The sequence below is a fragment of the Micropterus dolomieu genome, linkage group LG15, assembly GCF_021292245.1.
Source record: "Micropterus dolomieu isolate WLL.071019.BEF.003 ecotype Adirondacks linkage group LG15, ASM2129224v1, whole genome shotgun sequence".
In the NCBI taxonomy this organism is placed as follows: Eukaryota; Metazoa; Chordata; class Actinopteri; order Centrarchiformes; family Centrarchidae; genus Micropterus; species Micropterus dolomieu.
The window spans coordinates 4,839,882-4,866,906 of record NC_060164.1 but is presented as its reverse complement, the minus strand read 5'-3'; the positions used below and the strand labels follow the sequence as shown (position 1 = coordinate 4,866,906).

At 41.9% G+C, this 27,025-nt stretch overlaps 2 protein-coding genes across 3 annotated transcripts in view; one reads left to right on the top strand and one right to left on the bottom strand.

Moving 5' to 3' along the window:
* Window positions 1-19,804: 19,804 nt before the first annotated feature.
* prop1 (PROP paired-like homeobox 1) lies at window positions 19,805-22,125 on the top strand. Its single transcript, XM_046071405.1, has 3 exons — window positions 19,805-19,898; window positions 20,799-21,028; window positions 21,754-22,125. The coding sequence occupies exons 1-3, from the start codon at window positions 19,805-19,807 to the stop codon at window positions 22,123-22,125; spliced, it is 696 nt and encodes a 231-aa protein (XP_045927361.1).
* A 711-nt stretch (window positions 22,126-22,836) lies between these two features.
* The window catches only part of mcfd2 (multiple coagulation factor deficiency 2, ER cargo receptor complex subunit), a 4,979-nt gene continuing 790 nt past the window's right edge, over window positions 22,837-27,025 (bottom strand). Inside the window, exons 2-4 of one of the 2 annotated variants that reach the window (XM_046071346.1) lie at window positions 26,746-26,937; window positions 26,413-26,572; window positions 22,837-24,758 (exon numbers count right to left, since the gene is read on the bottom strand). In XM_046071346.1, the coding sequence (XP_045927302.1) occupies window positions 24,627-24,758; window positions 26,413-26,572; window positions 26,746-26,933 (480 nt within the window). In that variant the 5' untranslated portion in view covers window positions 26,934-26,937 and the 3' untranslated portion in view covers window positions 22,837-24,626. The remainder of the gene's footprint in view (window positions 24,759-26,412; window positions 26,573-26,745; window positions 26,938-27,025) is intronic. The other variant, XM_046071347.1, reaches the window with a different exon arrangement.

The window sequence follows — 27,025 nt, the reverse complement described above, 5'->3', positions numbered from 1 at the left end:
TTTGTATTTTTACTATACCAGTACTGCCTGTGAGGCAAGCATTACAGCCCCCTTTTCTGAAGTCATCAGCAGTGTGTGGAGAAAAGTTTCCTCCTGTTGCATGGGCTCATCTGACTCCTGTCTCACTTGTGAACTAGTTAGGCTTTTCATTTCCTTCACTTCTCGTGCTCTGAGCCCACATTTCTCCCCGCTCCAACAGTGCTAAGCCCAGAGCTCAACACAGATCCACACCACATGGCTCCCTGCATGTTATCTGCACACGAACTACAGTAACACTGCAGAGAAGAAGAGGATGAGGAGGAAGAGTACAGAGAGAGGGACAGGGCAGGAGAGTGGGAAAGAGACACTACTGCTGCTTTTCCGACATTGGAGTGCCGCCAAGTCTGTGACTGCAAAGTGAGCGCTGACCTCCAGTTAACCTTGCATGGGCGCACGTACACAGACAGGCGCGCGCTTACATCCATATTTCATTTTAGAAATATATCCGCCCGACAGTATTTTACACCCACCCCAGCTCACCTCCCAGTGGCTGAGGGGGCTGAGGAGGGCCAGGCCTGGAGGCTGCTCCTCTTCCACCGACTGAGCCAAGAGCAACAGGGCCAAACGAACAATCATCTGGAACAGAAGAGTGGAGGCAGCTACAGGGGCTCAAAGCTCCGCCACTTCTCAGCTTTTCTTGTCTTGCCACTTGTCAAATTTATTGATCAATAACTCTAGCTTTGACTGGATCTCATACAGATGGGTCGTTATCACAAAAGCTTCTGAACAGGTTACAGTAAGTGGCAGCTTCAACTCATGACCTCTGCCCCCTTCAGTACTCCTGGAAAGCTGACTCCCCACCTGTCCAACATCTGCTAGCCAAATGAAGCCCAGGTTCTGCTTATGATCTAATCTTTGACACCCCTTTTCTTTGTCAATCTCTCCACCCCTCGGCTCCAGAGAAGTTGGACCACATGTGAACAGTCAGTGAATGACATCTGGACTGACCTCTTTTTTTGTTGTTGTTCTCTGGCAGAGACACTGGAAAATTGCAGTGGGCATGTCCTGTTAATTCCTTTGTCTTTCCCCCCTCTTTTTAGCTTTTCTCCTTCTCCATGACTGTCTCCATCCCTGATCTTATCTCGGTCTCTTTCTATTTGTATGTATATATGTAGATACAGACATTTAAGGGGAATGTTTTGATTCTGAACATATCCAGCTCCGATTGCAGGACATTAGTATGTCCTATATGTCCTCTTCTTTCCTTTTCGTTCTGGTTCTCTGCTCTCATTTCCACCACTTTTCTTCTTTCCCATTCCCCTGTGTCCTTCTCCTCCAGCGCTGTGTATCATTGCTGCTTGGCTGGCCTCTGCGTAAACCCTGGACTCGTTCAGCAGCCCTGCTTACTCTCACCCACTGCCTCCCTGTCGCTCAGCAAGCCTCCGGAAAGTTCTCCTCGCTCGGAGCGCTGGCATCGGGAGCCGAATCCATGTATGTGTTTATGGAGTTCTGACAAATTCCTTCCTCCTCGCTCCCTCTCTTGCGTTGCAGACTTGACATGCGAGCATTATATTTAATCCCTCATTCCCTGTGCAGGCAGTGGCAGTGTGGCGGAGGAGCTATGGGGCCTTGAGCTGAAGCTATGGCCTCTGTGGTGGCTGGTGTACTATTATGGAGGCAGCAAGCGATGGGATCAGATAGGCCTTGTGGTAGAGCTATGGGGTATGTGGTGGAGCTGTATTTTCTTATGGCGAGGTCCTGCCTGAGCCATTGGCATCGGTAATACTGATCGCTCTTTAATTAATTGAATTATGAGTAATAATTATCAATTATCAGCTGCTCTAATCCACTGAGTTTTAGGTTCTCCAGTAGATGTTGAAAAAACATTTGGGGCAGTGCCTGATGTTGTGTTAACTAGACAGCTAAAGTACAACATAAAAATGCATAGTAAAGTTACTACATCTAATCTAGTATAAATCAGTCCCATAGCCCAATCCCTAAAAAACACTTCAAGCACTACATCAGTAGTTAACCAGACTGGGTTGATTCAAAGATATCACTTCTGATATGCAGCAAAATGAGTTAAATTGACTTTTAAATGTCAATTAAACCTCTTTGCAACTTTGCTACACCCCACTTATCTAGTGCATCACAGAGTTTGAAACAAGACTATGGGCCTCAGTGTTCTTCAAGCAAAGTGCTTGTTGGATCATATAACAGCATCTGAAACACATCGGAAACGTAACTTTCCGAAACAGACAACCCGACAAGCATGCACACTTATTAAGGAAGGACCGACAAGGTGTGGAGAGGTTTGAAAGTTTACCTGGTTCACATAGCTAGTTCCATAACTTTTCATGTGTACAACCAAGCGCAACAGCATCGATGCTTTTGAGGAGAGTCTGACAGCATGCATTGTTTGCGTGCGCTGTCCTCATTTGTACCATGCAGCCAAGAGGAAGCAGTGACAACAGGCTTTTCGGCCCACTTTCAAGTGTGGAAATTGGTTTAAGATCTGTTTGCTTTTGGTCTAACAACACGTCATACAACATAGTTTGCTTGTTAAAACATACTAAGACCGTTTAAAGCCATGCCAGCAGTGTAAATGAGACACAAATTGACTAAAGTGGTTTAAACCTGCAATTATTATTATTATAATTATTATTATTATTATTATCATTGTTATTATTTTTATTATTATTATCATTGTTATTGTTGTTGTTGTTGTTATTTACAATTTCTAACCATTTACATGAACATCAAGCTGTAAACCTGTAAACATAATGCTAACATACACTTGAAAGGGAGAATGTAGCAAGCAGGTGCTCATTTACAATTTCAGCAGACTAAAAGCAATGTTAGCATTTATTTGGATTCATATTTCTGGACACTTGTTGACAGTAAGACAAATATTCACTCTGCTTTTAGCTTTTTTTTTGATGATGCACTATTTTCACAAGCTAGTTGTTAACTTTGTCTGTCTGTTGTTTAAGCAGGTAGTGTGTACACTGGGTTTATCAAAGCTTTTTTGGCTGGAAACAGCAAAGCTGTGAGAATGGACCGAAGCAGTTGAGGGCCATAAATGCAAAACAACAAGCAGGAAGACACATCTTGCATAACTCTCTGTGGCTTCGTTGATACCTTTCACATAACTCATAGTCAACTGACCCATTATAAATATAAAAAAAACATTACAGCAACTTTAAAACAACTGAATAACCAAGTGACTGCCATTCTTAAAGTCTTGCTAATGTGTCAATGTGTTAATAATTTCTTAATTATTGTTCTGTAACCACACTGATGCAGTGCAAAAAATCCCATGCAGCCTGAACAATGAAAAGCATCAGCAGCTCTGTCCCTTTACTGCCATGGTATCTGCAAGGCGTGGAGCAAAACAGCATAAAGAAAAAGAGAATGAGAGGGGATCAAGACAAGACAGTGAGAAACAAAGCTGTTTTGCGGTTATCTTTCTGAGCTGGCTTTCCCAGAAGAGAAATCAGCTAGGGGTGACCACAATAGAGCCCAGAAGCTTTTCATCCAGGCCCCTGGGTCTCTTCTGGGACAAGCGGGGGGAGGGGGGGGGCTGAACCACCACTTAACTGTCACACTGGCCCCTCTCTCTGTTTCCCAGTGACTCACTCAGCTATCACACGACTGGGCACCAGCTATATGACCACAACCCACCCAGGTTGTGGGAAGTTCACTTGTTTTGTTAATGTGTTGACATATTTTGTAACATACAGAGATTTGAAACTCTCTGTATGTTGTTTACAAGCTGCTGACATGTTTTATGTTTTCTGGGAGCTATGACACATGGAACTCTGCTCCAGGGGTATAAACATAGTATAAGAGCTTCTGTGGTGTTGAATGATCTTCTTTGACAAACTATAGATTTTGATGGCATGTCTTAAAGGAGTCAAGCACTGTGTGTAACTGCAATTTTATTCTACTTTTAGCGAATATATCCACTTTGACTCCAGTTCTCTAAATCATGTCCCTCATTCTTATCTCTAAATGCTGTTTGTTTTTCATAAACACTGGCTGCAACCTACTGACTCTACCAGGATGTTCTGTAGACCACATTCGGTAGGCTACTTGTGCTTTAGACAGAACCGTTATTATCAAGCATGGCAATAGTTTGCTTCTGTGGAATTTTAAAGTAATTTTAGCTACTGTTTCTCGTAATCTTCACTAGAAAAGGTTCTTGGAGCTCCTGCTCTCTTCTCAGCAAAGCTCAGCTTCACATCCTGCATGGGAGCTGCCCAAAACAACCACAGGTCATTGAGCAACTCCACTGGAGCTGTTGCTTATTGAGTAACATGCTCAAGGCCATGTGCAGATCTGAACCTGGTCGAAACTTCTGCCCTATTACTCCAAGGTAATCTGACACAAACATTTGCTTTGTCCAGATGTCATGCTATTTCTCTTGAGCTTTATAATTTAGGGATATTAATGGAGGATAATTCTGGGTTATGCAGCTTGGGTCTTATTTTTGTTGTGATAATGTGATATCGTTGTTATAATGACGTTGTTGTTATTACTAATAGTAACAAGTTACTGTAATTGTTGAGATTTGGGAACATGTCAACATCGCTACAAAGAAGTCCAATATTGCTTGAAAGAGGAGGAGGTGATCATACAGGTGTTGAAAAATAAGCCAATGAATTGGTCCTACTAACAAGTATTGTCTGTGTGTCCAAATCCTGACATATATTGCTGTGCCAAATTCAAAGGAGCCACACTGTTGCATTGGGTGACATGTTCCTTCATTACCATGAACACACACACTGTAGTTTATTTTGACTCAATTTCACATACACCGTCCTGCTTCCCCAAATACTCACTGGAATAATATATGTATTAATCCAAAGATGAAGAGGATTAATACACACATTGTAAACATACATCACAGTTTACAGACCGCTGCATGGTTCAATTGCATTCCTGTGCAATGCAGGATAATTACGGACATTATGGGCATGTTAATTTTCAGGCTTACTTGGGACTGGGCAATAAAACAATAATGATAATTATCGCAATATAATTTCCCTCAATAACAATATAACAAATGTTCAATATATCGTTAATAAATGTTTGATTCAATTCATTTGAATCACGAAAGAATTAGCACTTAATATTTCTATTAAGATATTTATTTTGTTGAGGAAAAGGGAAATGAAAAAAAGATTTACTAATCATATTTGTTGAAAGGTTTTTGTTTTGAATGTTCTACCTCAGATTTGTGAAGTGATCCACTGTTTGGGATCAAGTTTTTGTCATGTTTTGACAATAAAGAAAAGTTTAACCACACAATTAACCTTCCGATATCTCCATCTTTCACTCAGGAGCAAATATCAGCCTTTAAACTCGAAAGAAATAATGATTTGACATTTATCGTGATAATTATCGATATCGAATGATATGAAATGTTGTTATCGCGATAAAGTTTTTAGCCAAATCGCCCAGCCCTAGGCTTACTACCAAATGAAGTGGTTTAAATAACTGGCATAAACTGTTGGCAAATACTACATAAAAAAACCCTCTCTCCCCACAATGTATGATAATATAACCATGTATACAGTATAATTCAGATGTAGCCCTTTAATGTAGCCCTTCAATGTTTTTCATGCTTTTAGCTTGTATTGTTTTTTGTATTATTGTCTCGTGGGTATTATTGTCTTTACACTTGTTAAAGCACTTTGTAACTTGATTTTGAAAAGTGCTCTACAAATAAAGATTATTATTATTATTATTATTTACGTGAATGTGGCTCACCAACACTTCACATTCATACTAATGTATTGTGTTCGGCCCCTGGTGATCTGATGGATCAGTGCGCCAGCCAGTCACAGCACCTCTGCAGCTGCCGCCATGCGGTGAGACACACTGCTTGAATGCACACAGTCGTTCTGCTGCCTGTTGAATGTATATTTGTAGAGTGATCTGTATAGTCTACTGTCCAAACTTTGTCTTGCACTGTGTCTTTGCACTGCATGTGAGGACCTCATGTCTTTGTGCCATATGGGCACAGTGTAGTATATAGCGCAAATGGTATTTGTGTACCAGTGCCAAGATAAATTTCTGTATATTTATTAAGCTGGTTCTGAATCTAAAATGGCTGTAAACTATTGTTTGTCAAGAAAAAATTAAATGGTTACTAAACTTTGTAGCTCAAAGTGTCAGGACCGGGGCCAGAAACTCAGACGCAGACCAGAGTATGAGCAGTGAGAGGATTTATTGAACACAAGGGAGAGACAGGTGTGGCTTGGGGATGGGTGGTTGTTCCAAGGGGCATGTGGTCCTGGTTCCAGAGCTCAGGGGTTTCCGTGGCACAGGAGGGAATCCGAGTCAGGCATGGGCAGGTATTCTGTAGTTGAGACAGAGAAACAAGTTAATACTAATGCAAGGGTTCAGACAAGATGCTGATAGTTCAGGATGGGCAACAGGCTGGCGTGTTCATACTGTGAGGTACAACGATCCAGCAGGGACTGGAAGGTTGGGCTGGTCTTTTAAGGTGAGTTGATTGTAGGCTGAGGCACTGGTGTGCTGATTAACTGGATGAGTCTCAGGTGCGTAAACTGGAGCTCAGGCAACCACGCCCACCAGCAGCCCCAGAGCATGAGGGAGGAAGCAGAACACAGAGAGACAGACAAAAACCCAAACACACCAAGCACACAACAAACGCCCCAAAGGGAAAAGAACTCAAAAACTACAATCACACACACACATCCCAACAGGAAGGTCAGGGTCACAACCGGGGCTGTGCCCCTTGCAGTTTCCTTTGTGTTCTCTTCTTTAACCCCTCCTTGTGTTTCAGGATTCCCCTGTCTCTGTCTGTCTCTCTGGCCCTGTTTATGTTGTCAGTGTCTTGTTATGGGCTGTATTCAAAACCACCTAATGTACTAGCAGTGAGTACTGATCTAGCCTAGACTTCGCATGTAGTAAGCAGTATGCAAACTAAAGCAAAATCTGCAGTATGCCAAAAATACCACAATGTCATACTGATTCGGAAAAAATATCCTGTATGCGTCAGACCAGTCCCGCAATGCAAAGCGCTAAACCAGTCACAAAAATGGTCTTTAAAAAATTTGTTATCTTTATTTAATCAGGTAGTCTCAACAACCAGTCATTGTTGAAATGATCAGTGGTGGACAAGGAGGAAGATAACTGCTCTCCATCTATCCATCCATTCCTGCTCTCTGATTACCTTCGTTTTGTGGATTCCCTTGGTTATGCTGTGGAATACATTAGTTGGAGTTTGATATTATATATATATATATAGATATTACTGAAGCAGGAATAAACGTCACAATCTTATGATCTATTTCTATCATAACAAGCAGCCCAGTGTCCCAGCACACAACTGAATGTCCTCTGAAAGTCACACTCTGTGGGGTTTCTCTCAATGGAGGTCTGGAATTATTTTAAAAAGTAACAGTGGCAGTGACAGTTTTTCACACTGTGATGGTTAAACTTTGCAATCAATCCGTGGTTCACATGCGTGCGGAACCGTGGGGGGGTGATCTGTAGATTACAAATGAAATGGAGTGTCTTTTGGTTAATCTCTGTGGTGGATGTCATGTGAGGATGGACAATTCACCAGGGACCTACTGCGCTTGGGTGTGTGAGGAATGGTGTCATGGTGGAAGCAAAGCAAAGTGTTTGAGCCTGCTTGTGGTCAAAAGCACAGCGAGCCCTGTAACAGGAAATGACAGAACTCGGCACAGAGGCTAAAAATAATGCCCGTTGTTAAGGGAGAATAGAGTCGTGGAGGCAGCGGAGTACAGCAAATATTATTTCAATTAAACCGCAGGCCCAAAACCACGGCCTCCTTTTCAGAGAAAAACCCAGGTGGCTGCCAGGGGAAAAAAATAAAGTGAGTAGAGGAGAGGGAGAGGTGAGGAGTTGAAGCTTTCACAAATGGAATCAGAGGTTGGGTGTTGGTGGTGGGTGGGGTGCGGGGGGTTTCTGAGTAAAATTCCTTTGAAGTTACGCCAAAGTGACTGACTCAGAGAGGACAACATGCATTTTATTTAGGGTCTTTTCGCAATGGCTTCCCTGACTTCACTATTGTTACCAAGAGAAGGAGGAGGGGGCGCCAAGGGTGTAATGTTGGCATCAAACTGACACTAACGCCACTCCAGTTCACCTCCCCCTTTCCTAACCCCACTCACACAAACACACGCATACGCACTGGCAAGCTCAACACACCCTGCCACTCAGCGGTGCCGAGCTAAGAATGGAGCACTCCTTCGGCTCACGCAATGTGGTGTGCTGAAATTTCCTGCAATAAAAACGTGATTGGGAAGATACCCATTAAAATGTGTGAGTAAAGAGGAACGAGCAGAAAGCCTGCCAGCCAACAAGGAATGAGAAAGCAAAAAAAGAGGAGGACAGAAGAGGTTGATGGAAAGGGGGGGAGTCTTAAAAAGAAAAGTTAGAGGAAGAGGACGATCAGGGAGGAGAGGTGGAGGGACATTCTCCTCGCTGACCACTGGATACCCTGCCACCCCTCTGCCTTAAAAAACTAAAATCACATTTTGGCTTCTTTTGTGTTCTCTGCACTCCTCTCTTTCTCCTTTTTTTTCAAATCCTGTTTTCATTTAGCACATGGCAGCGCTCCCTGAAACTCTTGAGTTTCCCAAACCAAAAGCTATTTCCTGATTCACTCCCTCTCTCATATAATTATTCTGCTGGACCGTGTTTCTCAGTTCTTTTTTCAGAGCTTCTTTTCCAGCACTGCCTGTTCTGTACCCGGGGTGACATCACAGCCTCAATGGAGCAAAAGCGGCTGGTACTCTATAGGTCAGAGGTTGGGGCTGCTCCCGCTCGTTCACACATACTTAATCCCTATTTGCGCTAGCATTACGTCTAGATCTGATGTAATGTCATGAAACACTTCTGTATGGGATAATTAAATTTGCCTGAATCACAAGTCTATGAACACAGTCATTTAAGGTTAGGATTTCTGTGAAGATTCTCAACCATTCAGGTCACAGTTAGCCAAGGTGGGCTAAAATCAAGGGCAAATGGACTTAGTTGAAGATACTCAAAGATGAAAGAGGCTTCTTCGGTTAAAGATGGATCTTGATGTTAGGGAGAATATCTTGCAGTGAGAAAATAACAAAACATGCAGGATTGTATTTACTGTACCTGGACAAAGATACAAACAAAGATACATATCTTTTGGGGTATAATGGCGTAAAAAGAGAGACATTTTCTGAGCTCAAGTGGGTCACATGGTTAATATGCTAAGGGCCCTTGTTAAAGACTGTGGTATTCACCTCATAAATGGCCGCATTGTTCCCATCACACACACACACACACGCACGTATACACTGAGGCTTTTTATGCCATAACTATTCTGAATCACTCGTAATGTGCCCTCAAATCTGCAGTTGAAAGTGCACACTCAGTCGCACTGGGCATGAACAGTGCATTTTAGCTACTCAGCCTGTGTTGTGTATGTTTTCTAGTCCCTCTAGTCCCTGTCCCTTTCTGCTGGTGGCGTTGGCAGTACAAAGCTGCATTGACACTCGTCTCTCTCTCCCTCCCAGCTGTGTGCTTCTGTCCTCGTTCCAGCTGTTCGGGTGTGGCTGCTGCTGGCACTATGAGAGACCTCCACAGACGTGCTCATTAATTGACTGCTGGAGACGGGGCTGTGAGAGGAGAGGCATGTTGGCATGCTCCTATGTCTGTGTTATTGTATGTATGTTAACATGTTAACACAATGATTAGGTCTGAAAACTCATGAATTTTAGATTGGAATCTACTGTTGCAAGGTAGAGGGTGATACAAATAAAGTTTAACAAAATACCAACAAAGACACGCAGTGTGTATCGAACTACTGAGAAATAAGGAGAAATGTATTTGAAGCCGTACTAATCAATAATATCACTCATTTGAATGACGCTGAAGCATTGCTTTAATGTTAAGTTCAATTTTAATGAACTTTTTACATGCAAATGCATAGTCCTGACAGCAAAGCTGCTTTGAATTAGTTCACCACATATTGAGTGGTCAAATTGTGAATCAAATTGAGTCCAAAATGCTAGAAGCTATCCAGCACATTCAGTTTTATGTGATTCTTCACTGGCAGAATGAAAGCTGCAATGTAAAATGAGTAGTGGCATGTTTTCAGTCAGTCTTGGGGTCATATAAATGGCATTAATGGGTGTTCCTTTTTTTTACTGTGTTCTATTTTTGGATTTTCCCCTATATGTCTCAGCTTACGAACGGTCAATTCCACTCCTCTCTTAGCTCCTCTCGTAGCTGTGCTACTACTTTTCACATCGATATCGATATAGCTAGTTTTAGAGTGATAGCTCCTACTGCTAAAATGACAGTTAAGGAGGCCAGTATGCGTTAATGGAAATAAAGTCACATCTCTCTTTGTCTTGGAATACTTCAGACAAAACCTGCAAACCCTCAATGTCTTTGACACAGACAAGTGGAAACAGAATAAGACAGCGGAAGAATATTTCTGTCTTGGTGCATCAGATATTTAAGTTGACGATTTGGTGAATTATGCAGCATATGTATCTGATTGGCAGCCTATAAAATCCTTCCAGCTTTCCTCCTCATGTTTTCACTTATAGTAGTGCTAAGAATAGCTGGCAGACAGGACTACAATATGCACTGTAATAGCAGTCATAGGCCTACAGGGTGAATGCAAGAGCTGATCTAAGTGAGAGCTGAATAGGAGTTTGTGCTGCAAAATATAGCCTACTTTTGCTAAGTCGGAAAGCATGCATGTCTACATGAGTATAAGTGCGTGTGTGTGGCCTTACAGTATATGATCTGCTTGTGATGAACAGGCGTCTGCTCTGTGAGGTTAGTGTAGCGTGCCGGGAGTCAGAGTAGGGCTTAGCACACCATGATAGAACGGCAAGAGTGTAGTACAGACATGCAGGGGAAGCAACAAGCAGCTTTTTACGACCACCAACATGCTGACACACCCCGCCTATGAAAAGCATCTTGTTGCACAAGAGGAAGTGCTTAACAATCAATGCAAATAGATGCTCATAAACGAGGTTGCACAAGCAAAAAAGACATTTAGAGGGTTGTGAAGGAAAGTTATTTATGATACGGTAAGTGCAAAATGATCTTGGATTTCATAACTCATAACAGAATGAAGATCTTTTTTTTTTTATTCATTCACTTTTTTTAATGTATTAGTTTTGTGAACTATGTCCAAATGACTTTTTGCTCAACCCTCCACCAAATAGTGTCCAATCATAGCTCAGGAATCAGTAGGCACAGCAGGCCTATCAAGTTTTGGATTTCTCTGCATATTGAAGCTGTCTGCATGGGGCTGAAGAGAGATACTAATATATAAAGAGTTTGGTGTCTTTTTTAGCCTTTACAAAATCTAAATTACAAGCAAAAGTGTAGGAAAATGTTTATCTGCTCTGATGTAAGCTGCAAATGTTAGCAACTAGCTTACATCTAAGTGGTAATTTGTCGACTGTAGTCTCTTGCATTGTTAGCTGTGTGAGAAAGTAGTTTAGTCTATCTTTTGAAAGTTTTTTCTTTTCATATTAAAAATGAAATTTAAACAATAAAGCATAGGCTAAATTTGTCTTGACCATGTATACAAGCTAAGCAGCCCAACAGGATTATGTTTAGGGTGCCCATATGATAACAGGTGAAATTCGGGACATGGGAGTTGAGGGTGGGCGTGGCCTCCATGACAATAAACACAATGACTCTGTTGTATGTAACTGTGTGTAACATAACTATTTTATTTTATTAATTTCATCAGTATGGTGCCTGTCACATCGGTCTAAACGGCACACATGTCAGATCTCTCCTTCTCCATGGCTGCCTGCAGCTACACTTCCACTGTCCTCGCCAACGTAACTGCCTCCACCATCTTCATCTACATAAGAAAACTAACATGCACCGTGGTACTTGAGCGTGTGACATCTGGTGATCCTGGTTATGCTAGAATATCATACTTAGAATACTAGGAATAACTTGCAGTGACCTACAATGCCGTTCTTTTTTTCCATGTCTTCTACGTGGATAATCAACTGGTGAGGATGCTGACTGTTTCCCTGGGACATTTAGCCTAAGTCTTTTTTTTCAACATGATATGGTTCATGTTGCCATAAAGTGCACAATTAAGACCCCTTTACATGGTTCTCATTTAAAGCAAGTCAGTTTGAAACAAGTCAGCAGAGAATCTTTCTCAACCAACTCATGAAGCTAACATTAGCTTAATTAGTTAGCTAGCTATAGTTGATAAAATTTGCTAGTTGTCATTTTCGTCAGCAAAACTGACAGGCATCGGCTAGAAATAAGAAGCCTGTTTGTTCAATGAAAAAATTTTCCTACTAGGAATTTTTACTTGTAAGGAAAGCATGACAGACGTAGCAACTGTAGTTAAGGCCTTAGTAAATAATAACAAATTATAAAAGCAACTAAGTAATAATATCTTGTATATCAGTCATTACTTTAATGTGGATAATTTGACATAAGCAGATTTTGCCATGGTAAATTATATTACGTCTTTGCTATAGCTTAGAGTTTGGTGAGTTAATGCCACGTTAAGTATAAGTTACTGACCATGTTTAAGGTGCAAAGTTGAGCGATAGGTATTATGTGAGGTGTTGTGAGGAAACCAAGGTGAAGAGAGAGATGTAGATGGAAGATAATTATACCACACCACTCTAGCTCCTCCAGGCCATTTCCTCCCCTGTGGTAGCGGATAAGGGCAGGATTGGGTGCAGAGTATCATGCTTGAGTTTGGGGGGTGCCTTTGAGGACCACAGGAGGCCCGTGGAGCCAATAAAAGGCTGTCGGAGGGGGAAAGAAGACACCACCAAGGGAGTCTGGAGCAGGAGGAGGCATCCAGACAACAGCTCTGCAAATCCACTGCCCCCCCCCTGCCAAACAGCTGAACCTCAAGTAGGGCAAGCTGCCACACGCCACCATTATCTCAATCACTCTACAAAAAAGCTGACATTTTCATGGAAGTGTGACAGAAACAGCAAAAAAAAGTATTTGTAGTATTACATTTAAAGCTACAGTCAAGACTTCATATTTACAATATTTGAGTTTGTAGGACTAAAACCCGCATTGTATAACTTGCTGAATGTGACGTCTTTGCAGTGCCCAGGACAACCTGGCTGGGGCAAACCTGGCATTCTTGGCTTTATATCTGTTGCTGGGAAAGATGAGATTCCCCCGGCGCAGGGTAATATGATGGCCTAAATGAGTTAAATGTCAGAGAGAACACACAATACTGCTGCAGCCACATGGGCGCTGAGAAGGTGGTGCTGCACCATCTGCTGAGTCATAATGGACACAGTGGTTCCCACTTCACCCTGCAGAATGGCCCAGTGGTCAGAGAGACATACCTAGAACCAGCTTGATCCAGGTTGTAACTACACTGAGATGTGTAGCCATACTTTGCTTCAGTAACCGATGTGTACTGTCCAAGTGTAACAAACTATAAATCTGCCTGACTAAAATGGAAAGTAAAGAAAATTTAAGATGAAATCCTTTCAAAGAACAAACCACCAGTATTTACCTCTAATGAGGCTGCAATGATCAGAAAACAAAACTGAGATACACTTAGATTCCACTTGTCCTGAGGGTGGTGCCAAACAGAGAGGCAATGTTGTTATCTATCTAAATAGCTTAATGGAAACTGCTGTAATTTGTCTGCCTCATGGTACGTGTGATGAAGGGTGATGATGAGAAGGATTATAATGGCAAGCAACCATGCCACTGGACACCTCAAGGTGCCCTGTGTTATAAATGAGTAACACACTGAATGATTGAATGATTGTTGTGACATGCATCATCTTACATAAAGCCCCTGAATACGTTCTCTGCTATATTAAATAATCATGACCATGCAACATTTGGGTTAAAAACATGGTATTATATATTATTTTTTATTATGTATAGTTTAAACTCGTTAATCTGTGTCATGAGGACTATGTGGGTGTAGTGTGATCACATTTGACTGACAATGACTGATCAACCCACCAACTGTCATCAGACTCTGATTCAAATGTTGCTGAAGTGGCAATGGTGCACAAATCATCGTGACATCACCTTTTCCAAATTGAGGCCTGCCCACTTCAAACCAGACAGAAGAGCGCATAGAAAATAAGAACTTCTAAAATCTTTTGCGTGAAAGAACCAAAACCTTTTGAACTTTGGCTCGAAGGATCCAATCAATCACTCATAGTAGCTGACTGAGAAAAGATGTTTTCAAGATTTATGTAGAGTTTGTTTGCCACCAAGCTCAATATTCACTTCTGTCTCCACTAACTCCACCAAATACCAAAATAACACCAAAATATGTGGCACTTCAGTGGCTTTAGTGTTTATGCTGATGAGAGCGGCAAGAGTGAACCAAAACAGTAAAGTTGTGGGCCATAAAACCAAAACATTAAGCTGAAGGAAGATCCATATAGCTGAGGGTAACTACACAGACAACAATTCTTTTTGGGCTCATCACTGCAAATGACAACTGTCCCAATATACATAACTTTAGTTTGTTCCATTGCATACAAAAAAAAACATTCATATTAATATTCCATTGTCTATAAATGTGCCATTCAAATCCATTCACTAGTTAACTACAGGCACAAATACATAAATAAGCTCCTCAGGGAACAGCTTCAGACGCTCCCAACCAGTTGACACTGGCACACCAGTTAGAATGCCAGTGGATCATTATCACGGTGGATTTTGGGGGTAATATATTTCATGGATAGCATTCAGTCATGACAGATAGAGTTGGACATGTATTGATAAAAAATTATTTTACCAAATAAGCTTTAAATGAGGGTGTTTGTACCTAATTTAGAGCTAATTAAATCTAAATGTCCACTCATCATTAGCACTTGGATTATGATGTAAGCTGTACAAGCCAAATGTTTTATATAGGAACTTTCATTTGATGCAAATGCAACATGCGACATTAGGCATTAACATTAGCTTTGTTTTTAGCTTGGTGCTAAACGTAACATGCTATTTCTGTTATTCTTCCTGCTGTTGTTTATTGGTGTTAGGAGTAATGACTGATTATGTGGTTGCACTTGTTTCTCTGTATTTTCGCTGTACTTATTGTGGAGTTTCTTTTCTTGCCTTTTGTTAGGGCCTCTGTTTTCACATTTTTCAACTCTTGTTTTTGCTTTTGCTCTGTTGTTGCTGCTCTTATGGTTATTGTTTTTGGTGGGACTGGAAGTACTTTCTGAGTTGCACAAGAAAAGAAAAACACATGTGTTAGTGTGTTGGTGCTTCAGTGATGCCTAGAGACAATGTCGAACAGAGATGAATCTTTTACACAATGAACTCCTCAAAGATGAATATTCACCAAAGTACAGTGAGGAGTTTCACGAATCTTCCTTCAGTACTGTGTGTTTCTTGCTCTGTCCTCACACAGCTGGGCCAGCAGACTGCTGGATGGGTAAGGGGGCGTTTTTGAGGGTGAGGCGGGGGGAGTTGAGTTACATTCCTTCCATCGGGGCTGTGTGTCTGCCAACCAGGTCACTCCCAGTTCAGTCCCGGGAAATTGGGAGGGAAGAATTTCCTCTATGTGTCCATACTGGACATGGCCACAACCACACAGAGGCCTGTGTACACCCAAGGCACATGTGTATGTGTGTGTGTGTGTGTGTGTTGTTTGAAACTGAGCACCCAGTGTAATGCAACTTGCATGTCTCTTACGAGAGTAGGAGACGTGCGTTTGTATGTGGTGTGTAAGTGTGCAGGTGTGTACATGTGTGTACTGTATGAAATGGTGCAGACGTGTGTACTCAGCAGATGATGTGTGTGTCTGTGTACATGTGTGTAAGACAGAAAGTGAAAGAAAGTTCTCCCCTCTAAGGTTCTTGATCTGTATCTACAATATTTTTCACGCTATACTGACTCTTCTGCAGATTGAATAACACTGTGCAAGAGGACATTAGTTCAGGGCTCAGAGAGACACTCAGTACTGGCTGCTGCAATGATCAAGAACTCTTCGTGTCACTGATGAAACCAAGACAAATATATGTATATTTATTGCACTTTCCTATGAAAAGAAATCAAATCCATGTACTGAAGCAATGGTTCTGTCTCCCTCCAAACATCCCTGCATCTCCTGTCCTGTTCACCACTTACACACCATGCAAAACAACACACAGAACACACAGAAACCTGCCTGTAATTCCTGAGTATCTGCATCTCCTGAAAAATGTAGCATGACGGTGTTGCCTTCACTTCCTTTTCTAATTCATTGCCTCCATGTGCAACTCAGTGCAACCAACAGTTCTTGACTGTTCCAAAGTAATGCACACTGAGGATCATATGCACCTCAGCAACTGATAAAGCAGGGATTTTAAAGACAGTAAGATAAGTGCCTGGAGTGAAAAGTCTGGCAAATGAGGTGTAGATGATCTTAATTTGTGTAATACCAATTAAAGAAATGGACATTTCATGGAAACCAAGATCAGTGTGAAGGGTGAGTGTGAGGATATACAAAGTCTTATGTGAATCATATACTATGCTTACCAGATCACAAATGATAACTGAGGTTCAGGAAAAAGACCACCCCTCACTCACTAATCCAACCACACCTGTGCATCACTCATTTCATCCACCTGTGCCTCTCCAATCCAGTCACCAGCACATATGTATGTATATAAGCCTGTCCAACCCAGTTTCTCAGTTCTCACATCCCTCCCGCCAAACCCTCTTTCTCTCCTCTTTCAATGGACAGCACTGCGGCCTCACAGCAAGAAGGTCCTGGGTCCAGACCTCGGTCAGCCCAGGCCTTTCTGTGTGGAGGTCTAGGTTTTAGATGCTAAGTTGGGCGGCTGCGGAGGTAGAGCAGGGTTGCCAGTTAATCGGAAGGTCGGCGGTTCAATCCCTGGCTCCTCCAGGCTGCATGTCAAAGTGTCCTTGGGCAAGATACTGAACCCCGAATTGCCCATGGTGGCTGTTCCACCAGTGTCTGAATGTTAGTTCACAATGTGTGAATGTGATGTAGTGTAAAAGTGCTTTGAGCGGTTGAAAAGACTAGAAAGGCGCTATACAAATACGGAGCATTTACTTAGCCGGTCTGCTGTTTGGTTATTGAACAGTGTGTGTATCAATTTTTTTGTTGTTGCTGAAAACAGTTGTCTGCTACATCTAGAAACACGGCGGATGAGAGCGTTGAGAGTGACTAAAAACAGTAAAATTGCGAACCTAAAACCAGCAATTATTTGATCCATTGCTGATTTAAAAAATACTGATTTCAGCAGCTTTAAAGTGAGGTCCATTTTGAGACCAGAGGGATGCTGCAAACACAAGCCGATCTTTAAAAACAATGGCAGCCTCATAATTGCGTTCTCTTGTACCCCCAGTTTTTTTGCAGGAAAAACTGCTGTACTGCTTTATTGCACAAAGAAGAATCATTTAATGACACTGAACAGAAACATCTTTTACTCAGCCACCAATCCAAATTTTACTTCTAATGACAAATGGACGAGCATCTGGCGTGATGAAGAGGACATATGATAACATCCTCTTTGAAAGGAAGACAGTGAGTCTGGGTTTTATGCGAAAAATGGACCAACCTAATAGTTGTTGCTCACTTTTCCTCAAACAAGTGCAAAAATCTCCCAGTGAGATGAGATAACTTCACTTGTTTCAAAATGAACCTCTTCCAAACCTTTCTACTAAAAACGAATGAGGAGATAATACATTTTAAGACTGGTAAATGATTGGTTTTTTTTTCTATATGTAGTATGTACTAGAAAGACAAATAGAAGTGGAGGTACAGACAGGGCACACAGACAGGCTCAGTGTGCTTTGCTGGGGGGGAGGGGGGGGTTGTGGCTGATTCGTTGTCTGGGACAGGAAACATGTGAGCTGAATATGGGATCCGTGGAGGACTTGGCAGCCGTGCACAAGTACACACACACACACACACACAATGCAGGAATGATGGAAGCTCTTCCAGGACACACAGGACTTGGCCCTCGCAGACGACTTGTCACGAGGAATCAAATTAGGTGTTGCTGTTTAGAGCAGCCAGAACAAGACCGGGGACTTTTCTCAAGGAATCTACAAGGAACGCTGGTTCAATCTCAAGGGTCATTTGTATATTCAACCAGAAAATTAATACGTTAAAACATTCCTGCAGGACATTCAATCACTGCATTTTGTCGTTTACACTTTTCTGGCAAGGATACTGACCGAGGTGGTTGGGGGAGTGTGTGGGGGTTGGGGGTAAATCTACTGTATCACTGTGACACATCTCCAGTCTGCGTTTGAACTTCTGATTTACTGGTTCTTGGGAGTCACATGTATCGCTCGGGTCAAATGGCTTATGATACGACAGACTTGTTACACAAGAAGGAGAGGAGACTACTCAGAATTCAGCACTATCAAACACACACTACTATAAGAAATGATTTAGTAACTAGCCACCTTGCATATGTGCCCAACACATGCAGAGTACACATTACAGCCACTATATGGATATACTGTACACACACAAGCAAATAGCTCTGTTCAACAAAAATAGTCTCCATGATGAATTACTGTCTTGTTTGCACCCTGATAAAAAGCCAGCTGTTGCTCTCCAGCAATGTGAGCCGCCTTCCACGCTGCCCTGTCATGACTCAGTGCTGAGTATGACATTAGTGGGTCTCTTCCTAATGTCCAGTGCAAGCGTGAGGGGGTCTTTCCTCTCTGCATTGGCCCTGGACTGAGTTTAGCATCATGGGAACTGAGGATAGCAGCTGGGGTCCTGGGAGGTTACACAGAAGTTCAGCTGAGTTAATCCAGCCGACGGGGTGCCCTGTCAGTCAAGATGCAGCAATCTAAATGCGGGAACTGACCTGACAGGGGTTGTGTTTGTGGATGACTGGGGCGTGTACTCAGCTGGGTGGTCTCCACACTAAATACACACCTAAATACACACTTATAAATATAGACATATGAGGATTCTTTCTTTCGCACATGCAAGGTTTTGTCGTTCAGTTTTCAGTCTCTGTGACACAGCCTGACATAACAGAGCCACCTGGTGGTCAGATAGGCATTTGCATCTCACCGGAAACAAAATCAAAAATTGATGATGATCAACAATATAACAGCAAAAGCAGCAACGTATGAGTTCCAGCGCAAACTATCATCCCTCAGTTATCATTTTCTGTACAGCCAAAAGTCATGCACTCAAGTGTTGTCAGCAAAATGTATATAAACTATCAGAAAGTACTCAATATCCCTGTTACTATTATATCATCATACATTATGTTATTGTTTAATTATTACTAAAGCATTACCAAGTAAGAAGCATTTTAGTGTTGAGCTGGTGCAAATTGTAACTACTGTTGGGCATAATCTGTAACAGTACGTCATCTTTTAGAAACTGATCATATATTTTGTATGCCAAATCCGAAACAGCAAAGTAACTAGTAACTGTAGCTCTTCAGATAAAGTACAATATTTCCATTCTCATGAAGTGGACAAAGTGGTCAAAGTGAATATCTACCCTAAACTCTTTTAAAATAGCAGCTATTGATCATGCCTGGGTATACCTTGTTATATGTATTATCCATTTTAAATGGAAAATTAATAAAACAAAGATAGTGGGTACATTGTTTTGAAAACCTTTCCAGGTAGATTTTTATTTCAATCCATACATTAAAGGGAGGTACACCTAAAAAGTGTACGACCCTTGGAAACGTATGGTCCCAGTAGCCGCTCCACTGTGGTTCCTGACGCAGACTCTCACACAGGTACAGGTAAACCAGGTGGGCGGGGACATGGGCATGGCATGGGACTTTATGGTCAGTTGTGTCTGTGTAGGGGATCAGATGATACAGGGATGGCCCAGGTGAAGGTAGCAGGAGAGGCAGTGAGGAGCCAACAGGACTGTGCAGAGGTTTACTCTGACATGGCTACTGTCAGCTCCAGTGCAGGTGAGTCCAAAAAAACCCCACTTTATGTAAAAACTGTCATTATAGTAGTCTGTTTATTATTATCAGTCCATCCTGTCATCCACCAATGATGGAGATTCTTGCAGTAAAATGTCACTTTTTTGCCTTTTGTTTTACTTTTGTATATTTTCAGTAATAGTATATAAAATATATATATAAATTGTTTATTATTTAAGTTACTTTAATGCACTGTTGGTCTCCTACCATTCCACCAATAGAGAGTTACACTGTTGCATGATGGTCAACATCAAAACTGTTAAATTTAACAACGTGGGTTTTGACATTGAATGCCAGCAATTTTCTCCCAGCTGCTTTAAAATTCAGCAGTTTTCAACAGTATTAAAAGCTTTGTAAAGTGTAAGTAATCCAATTACACTGAAATTTTAAAACAAAGTTTTTTTGTTTTTTGTGTGATTATGTACCCAGGTTTGGTTAAAATAAGTTAGAGGGGAAAAAGTCTGTAAGAAAACAATAGTAATGCTAATTACGGAATCAGCCTCTTCTGTCTGTTCTCTAACCACCATGGTGTGAACTGTCAAGGTCAGCTCAGACCACCAATTTGTTAGATTAGTCACTATGTCAGTGATTGTGGTAATAATCTTGGTCAAATCCTCCAGTTTCTGGTATCTTTTTCTCACGAGCTTGTCTTTAGCAGCTAAAGCTCTGTGGCTCTCAGGTTGCCTGATGGCAGTGGGAACCATGAAGTCAGCGTAATCCCTCCTTTTCGAGACTGTCATTGACAAAATCCGCCCTTACAAGTTTAGGCCACTTTTTTATTATCATGCCAAGGAGGTCAAGAAACAAGAGCTGGAGAAGTTTCCCCAAAAATGTAAAAGTCTTTTCAGCATCCACCCAACTCTTTTTTCCCCCTCCTGAAAACAGATATAGGAGAGTCGGTGAGGAAGGGGTCTTTGTGTGAGACCTCCATGGCTGTCAGCCTTGGCAGGCGGAGCAGGGCCTACCCCTCCCCAGCCAGGAGACGCCACCGTACCACATTCAGCCACAAGCAGCTGGAACAGCTGGAAGTTGCCTTTGGACAGAACCAATATCCTGACATCTACTACAGAGAGGAGCTGGCCCGTATCACCAAGCTCAACGAGGCTCGCATACAGGTGGGACGATTACAGTTATTTCACTGGCTCCTGCTGCTCAAATGTTAAGATTTACTGCTTATGTCTTTTTAATATAATTGTAAGTTAACCCTTGGACAAAATAAGCAATTTTACATCACCTTGCACTTTTTAATACCTAATATTGTCATTTACTTCATCACTGTTGTCCACTGTTGAATTGATTTGATTTATTAGGATCTAATTAGGAAGCTAATGCTACTCTTCCCGGGGTCCACACAGAACACATAACAAAAGAAAAAACACATTATAAAATCAATACATGAACAACTGATTACAAATAAATAGAAAAATAAAAGAAATATATAATGAAATGTATAATATCGCAGCAATGCTGCCTTAACCATGCTTACAAAGTGCTCCACTTTACTTGAAAGCAAGCCTCAGTTTCCACTTTCAAATGTGGTGGGACAATGCGAAAAATATGGTTTCCAAGAAACCTAATCTGATATTGTAGCGTTTTATTTTGAAATATAAGCCATGATTTTCTTAAATCGCTATTTATGTAACGGTGCAATTTATATGTACCCCTTTTTAGGGTCCGGTTCAGTTTCCCTGAACACATGCCAAACAGCCATTTCCACCACGCCCACAATGATGTCACAGAAATGTGATGGTTCTGTCAAGTTCAATGGCAAAACAAGTCAGTGCTTAAATGTCCCCCTTTTGTTGAACCCACCTATTGATTCGTCCTTGTCTCTAACCAGGTTTGGTTTCAGAACAGAAGAGCCAAACAGCGGAAGCAGGAGCGGGCCTCACAGAAAGTTCTCCCAATGGGTGTGATGCCAGGCCACAGGGCGCTGCTGGGAGGCATGCATGTCCAGCCGTCCAGCATGGCTCGACAGTACTACACCCAGCCCCTGGCTCACATCCCCCGCCTCTCCCCCATGCTGCACTCTGGGGCGTACTCCCGCCACCCGGGCCCGGTCAGCCAGTGCCCTTGCCCCAGCGTCCCACCGCCGCCAGCCACCCAGCGACAGCATGAAGACTGGTACAGCCCGCTGAGGAGCAACCTCACCTCACCCATGTTCTCTCTGGCCTCCATGCAGCCTCTGGACCCTGCCTCTCACTGGAGCTAAGAAGTGACGTGTGAAGTGAAGAGTCCAATCTAAAAAGTCTAATATTACATTAAAAAATATTTTTAATCCTCATTCAGCTGCAGCAAATTGAGTGATCATGTATGCTCCTTGTCACCTACCACACTGTGATTATACAGGCACACGTTAAGTTACAAGAACATATTCTGGCCCGGATGTTGGCTGTAAAAGTAACTTCAGTGTCATACACAGTGTGGGAACTTTGAATGCTGAGTTTCCCACACAGTGGCGTTTTGAATCTGCACTCAAATGTTCACAAAAGCATCTCTTTTGTTCTCAGTCTTTGTGTAACCTCACCATTGATATAAATTGTGCACAAATGTAAGTTCTCAGCAGTTTTTTTCTGCACCTAGGCATTCTGTGTTTCACAAGTTTACAAAGGTGATATATACGACCACAGACGTTTTTAGTTTTTGCTGAGCGGCACTTCACAAGAACACACTCTTAATAATGCAACATACTTATTGTCTTCATGTCTCCTGGGTGCACTGTGGGTGACCTTTAGTCAGTGGACCTACTGCTGCGTGTGTTTTACGGTGCACCATTGTGCAAATGTTAAGTATGCAATTTCTAGAGCATTTATAGTACTGAACATGAATCCCAACTGTCCAAAAACCTTTTCAGTAACAAAAAAAGATTTTTTCAGTGCCTTTTGGACTCAGAACCACAGCACATAAAAAAAACTTCAAAGTCTGTAGATTACAGTTTTTAATATTTCACATACCAGAGACAACACAGTTGCATCTGTTGTGCATTCAGTTGTTTAAATATTTGCATTGATCAACCCAAATTGATTGAAGAATCAATACTGGATGGCAAAAATATAGAACGTATCCATACAAAATCATACTTTACAAAGAATGGATTTAACAACAGAGAGATCTGACATGTATGATCCACATCTGTTATCAAGGCAGCTAATGATTTGAAGCAAACATGTGTTCAATGGTTTATAACAAGTGCTTTACTGCAAACCTACGAAGCTAAATCAGCTTCTAAACAACGGCAGCAGCATCAACCAGTGTGCTTTAAGTCTAGTTTATCCAGTGATAAAGAATCAGCTGTATGGTGCTGCTTTACATTCAGTCTATGATGTTACATTTATGTCGTGTATCTGCTGGCTGACACACTACAGTGAAGATGATGCTGATTGGCTCATATAATTGTGGTAATCTTCAGGAAAGCAACAGCAAACACAACCTCAGGAGGTAACATGTGGCGCTGACGTGCCACTACGCTGCACAGACTCTCTGCTGGCAACATTCAGTATCGTGTTGTTCTGCCTGTGACTTTGAGCTGCCCTCCAAAATAAACTCCAGAGTCACCTCATCAGTTCAGCAAGGTTTTCTACTCTGTTAACACACACACACACACACACACACACACACTACATCATCAGGTTATATACTGTATATCTGCAAGGCCACATTCCAATGTGATGAGAACAGCCGGTTGGTCGCATCCTCATCACAAACAGCAAATGAAATGGCTTCACACAAGGAATCATTTGGTCCACCATGTTGAGTATCACACAGCGGCAGTGTGTTGGCTAAAGTTAAATTAGTGTATCTCTGCTTGAGTCCAGCGTGCGCACTGCACAGAAACATGTCTCAAACGGACACTGTAGTCCATTTAAAGTGATGACATCCTGTTCAGATGATGTTGGGCTACCAGAGTGAATTATGTGTAGCACCACTAAAAGAAAAACACACACTATAGAGCTCCTGTACATATAAAAGGGCTAATTCACCCAAAATTACAAAAAAAAACCCCACCATACTGAATATTCTGACTTTCTCCTACAGTAGCAATGCCGATAGTTAAGTTTAATTTGTCACTGAGACCTCTGCTACCATACCAATACAATGGGGATGAATGGTATTTTGTTTGTGACGCTCAACACATCAAAATAATGCCCAGGTTTCTCTGGGGAGACAGTTTTCATAGGTAGTTGTACTAGTTCCCAAAAGTAAAGTGGGCTTTACTTTTTGGGAACTTTTGGGCTTTTATTGTATAGGGCTTTTGGCAGAAGTCACCGCAGACAGCTGTAAACCTCACCAAAATGAGTAAAAGTATAAATCCATGGTTAGTGTTTTGTGATACTGGGTGAACTGGCCCTTTGAAAATGGCAAGATTTCAAGGAACCTACAAAAACAGAAGGAGCAGAAATGTCACTGTAAGTGTAAGCATACACCAGAGTCAAACTAAAAAAAACCTCCTCGGTTAAATTACCGGCATAACCAGTTTTGATGCTAGCAGCTTGGATGTGACATGGGAAAAAAAAAAAGTATAAGCTTAGAAAGTACAAAAATTTCCAAAACTTCATTAATTACCAATAACCCTGATTGATCGCCTGTGAGAGAGAAAGCAAAGATTAAACCATGGTTTTCTAGACGGCTTGGCAGCAGCGTCTCAGTTTGACTTTTCTTCTCTTCTCTGCAGATTCCTTGTTGTTGTTGCTGTAGTTGTGGACATGACCAATGTCACTCCAGGGATTTGGCAAACTCAGCGTAATCTATATAACCATCATTGTTTTTGTCATCATCCCTCAGAACATCATCAATGAGTGTAATAAGGTCCTCCTCTTTCATCGGCTGGCTGTTCTCTCCTCTCTCCTGACAAAACAAGATAGAAAAACATTTATGTAGATGAATTATGCATATGTTACAACAACAGATACAATTCACTAGAAACCTGAAGTTTGGCATTTTGTTCGTGGGCATCTTGGGTTTTTGGAACCAGAAGTGACCGTATTAGGACGAGAGGGCGGAGCTAGCTAGCTTGGTTAGTAAAGTGCATCCTTTCTTCACATTAAATGGGATATTATTTGGGATGCTAAGTTTGACTAGCAAAAAACAGGCTTAAAACAAAATGTACCTACTCGAAAAAGATGATAGCCGACTCCTTAAGAGTGTCTTACAACCAAACTCTGAACAAGACATGCCCAAAATTTTACAATTAACTTTCATGAACTGAAAACAAGCTGTGAAAGGTTCAACTACTGAGACCATAAACTCATTAGTGATTAATGAGTTAATTAATTATTATATAGTGACTCAAATGCAGTCGGACTTCATTGGTTGCTGCTTGGGTCTCCCACTAGTTGATAGCTTAGTGGAAGTTCCAGATGGGCTGGACAGAATTTACACCTGCTGCGAGTGTGTGTATGCTGTGTTCCCAAGTGACACATCGGCTTCTGCTGTGTGGCCACTACAACAGTCTAGATGTGATTTTAATCTGTATATTTTATACAGAAAATGATTATAATGAAATACAGACCAATTGAGGTTTAGGTTTGTGTTTAGCCCCTCTCTCTCTCTCTTTTTTTCTGTCTTATTTTCTCTGTCGTTAGTTTCAAGTCTTCTTCAATACAGCATGATGTTCATTTAGTAAATAAAAAATGACAGTTAACGTGAATTACAGATGCTCCACACACGGCCATTAGCTCCATCATCTCGTCCGGTGCCGCTGTTTGCAAAAAAACTCAACATGGCGGTGCCCTATCGGCCAGACGCGAGGCTTTAAAATTGCCGTCCACAAAGCAACGGGTGACGTCCACTCCTTTTATACAGTCTATGGTGCAAGCCTATGTCAGAGCTGCAGCGTGCACACTAATTTTGGTGTGATGTGGGCAATTCTTGTCACCATTTGTGCAATAGTTTCCATCAGATCACTGTGTAATGTGTATTAGGTCTTATGAAGCTTAAAGAAAACAAAAAGTAAGGTTCCAAGTGTAAATGAGTTAACTGCTTTAGCGCTTCCTTTTCAACTTCCTGCAGCTTAACAGAGTATATAATGAAATGAGCTACAGCCGTCATGAAATTTTCATTTGGGGTGAAAGAAAGGGCAGGATTTTCAGACAATGTGGTCCGAGCAGTTTTTGAAAGGTGTCTTGCTTCTGTAATCGGACATGTTTCTGACTCAAGCTGTTAACTTGGGGCGTAATTCATCCAGTGCAGCTGATGAAGCAATCCACTGTGAAATGCCGTTTGTCAATTCTTTCCTTTTCAGAAATTTGAGACTCTTCAAAACAACCAGGGTCATTTAGGGAGCACAAACAGGGTTTTGGGGAGCGACCGACCCCGAAATGCACGAGTCACAGTTTCACATGATGGTAAAATGGGTTTTCCAGGGTAGTAAAAGCAACTTATTTGTGTTAGAAAAATATTAAAGTGTTACTAAAAAGTATATAACCTAGTATATAAAGCAGGTAAATGTGTATGTTCACACCTAAGACACACACACACACACACACACACACACACCTACCTCTCTGTGTACATGTGTGATAGCTGTGGCTAGCTCCAGCCCATCCAGCAGGTTGTTGCCATCGTAATCATGCATCTTGAAATAGTGCAGCTGAAGCTCCTGAGGTGTCATGTCCTTCTCTGGACTGTCAATCACTCCTTCTAAATGCTCCATGATGTGGCTGGGAGACAAAAGAGGAGTTAAAAACCACAGCTTTTATATACTCAGTAGTGTGTGTGGACGCTGCTGCTGACGGTTCAAAGTTCACCATGATATGCAAATAAGTGCTGAACCGTGCATCTACAGCACTGGCAGAGAACATGCTTTGAACGTGAATGTGGAGATATCACTCACTCTTTGTCCTGGACCATGGTTTTGTCCAGGCGACCGTGACCGTGGCCTGATATGTGACCTGCACTCTCTACGACTGGCGGCGGCTGCTGCTGCTGTTGTGGATCCATATGAGAGTGGACACTCAACAGATAGGAGGAAAGGAGGAGGAACAGACCCCCCCACTGCACACTACTCCTGCAACTACTCATTCTGCTGGACAGACAGGCAGCAAGTTAAATTAAAGACTTTAATGTGCTGTAAACAATAAATATATAGTGAATATCCCCCCCCCCCCCCCCCC

Coding starts and splice junctions, on each gene's coding strand:
- prop1 (XM_046071405.1), top strand. CDS start 19,805: ATGGCCCAGGTGAAGGTAGCAGGAGAGGCAGTGAGGAGCCAACAGGAC. Junction 19,899..20,798: donor TACTGTCAGCTCCAGTGCAG/GTGAGTCCAAAA, acceptor TCCTGAAAACAG/ATATAGGAGAGTCGGTGAGG. Junction 21,029..21,753: donor TCAACGAGGCTCGCATACAG/GTGGGACGATTA, acceptor GTCTCTAACCAG/GTTTGGTTTCAGAACAGAAG.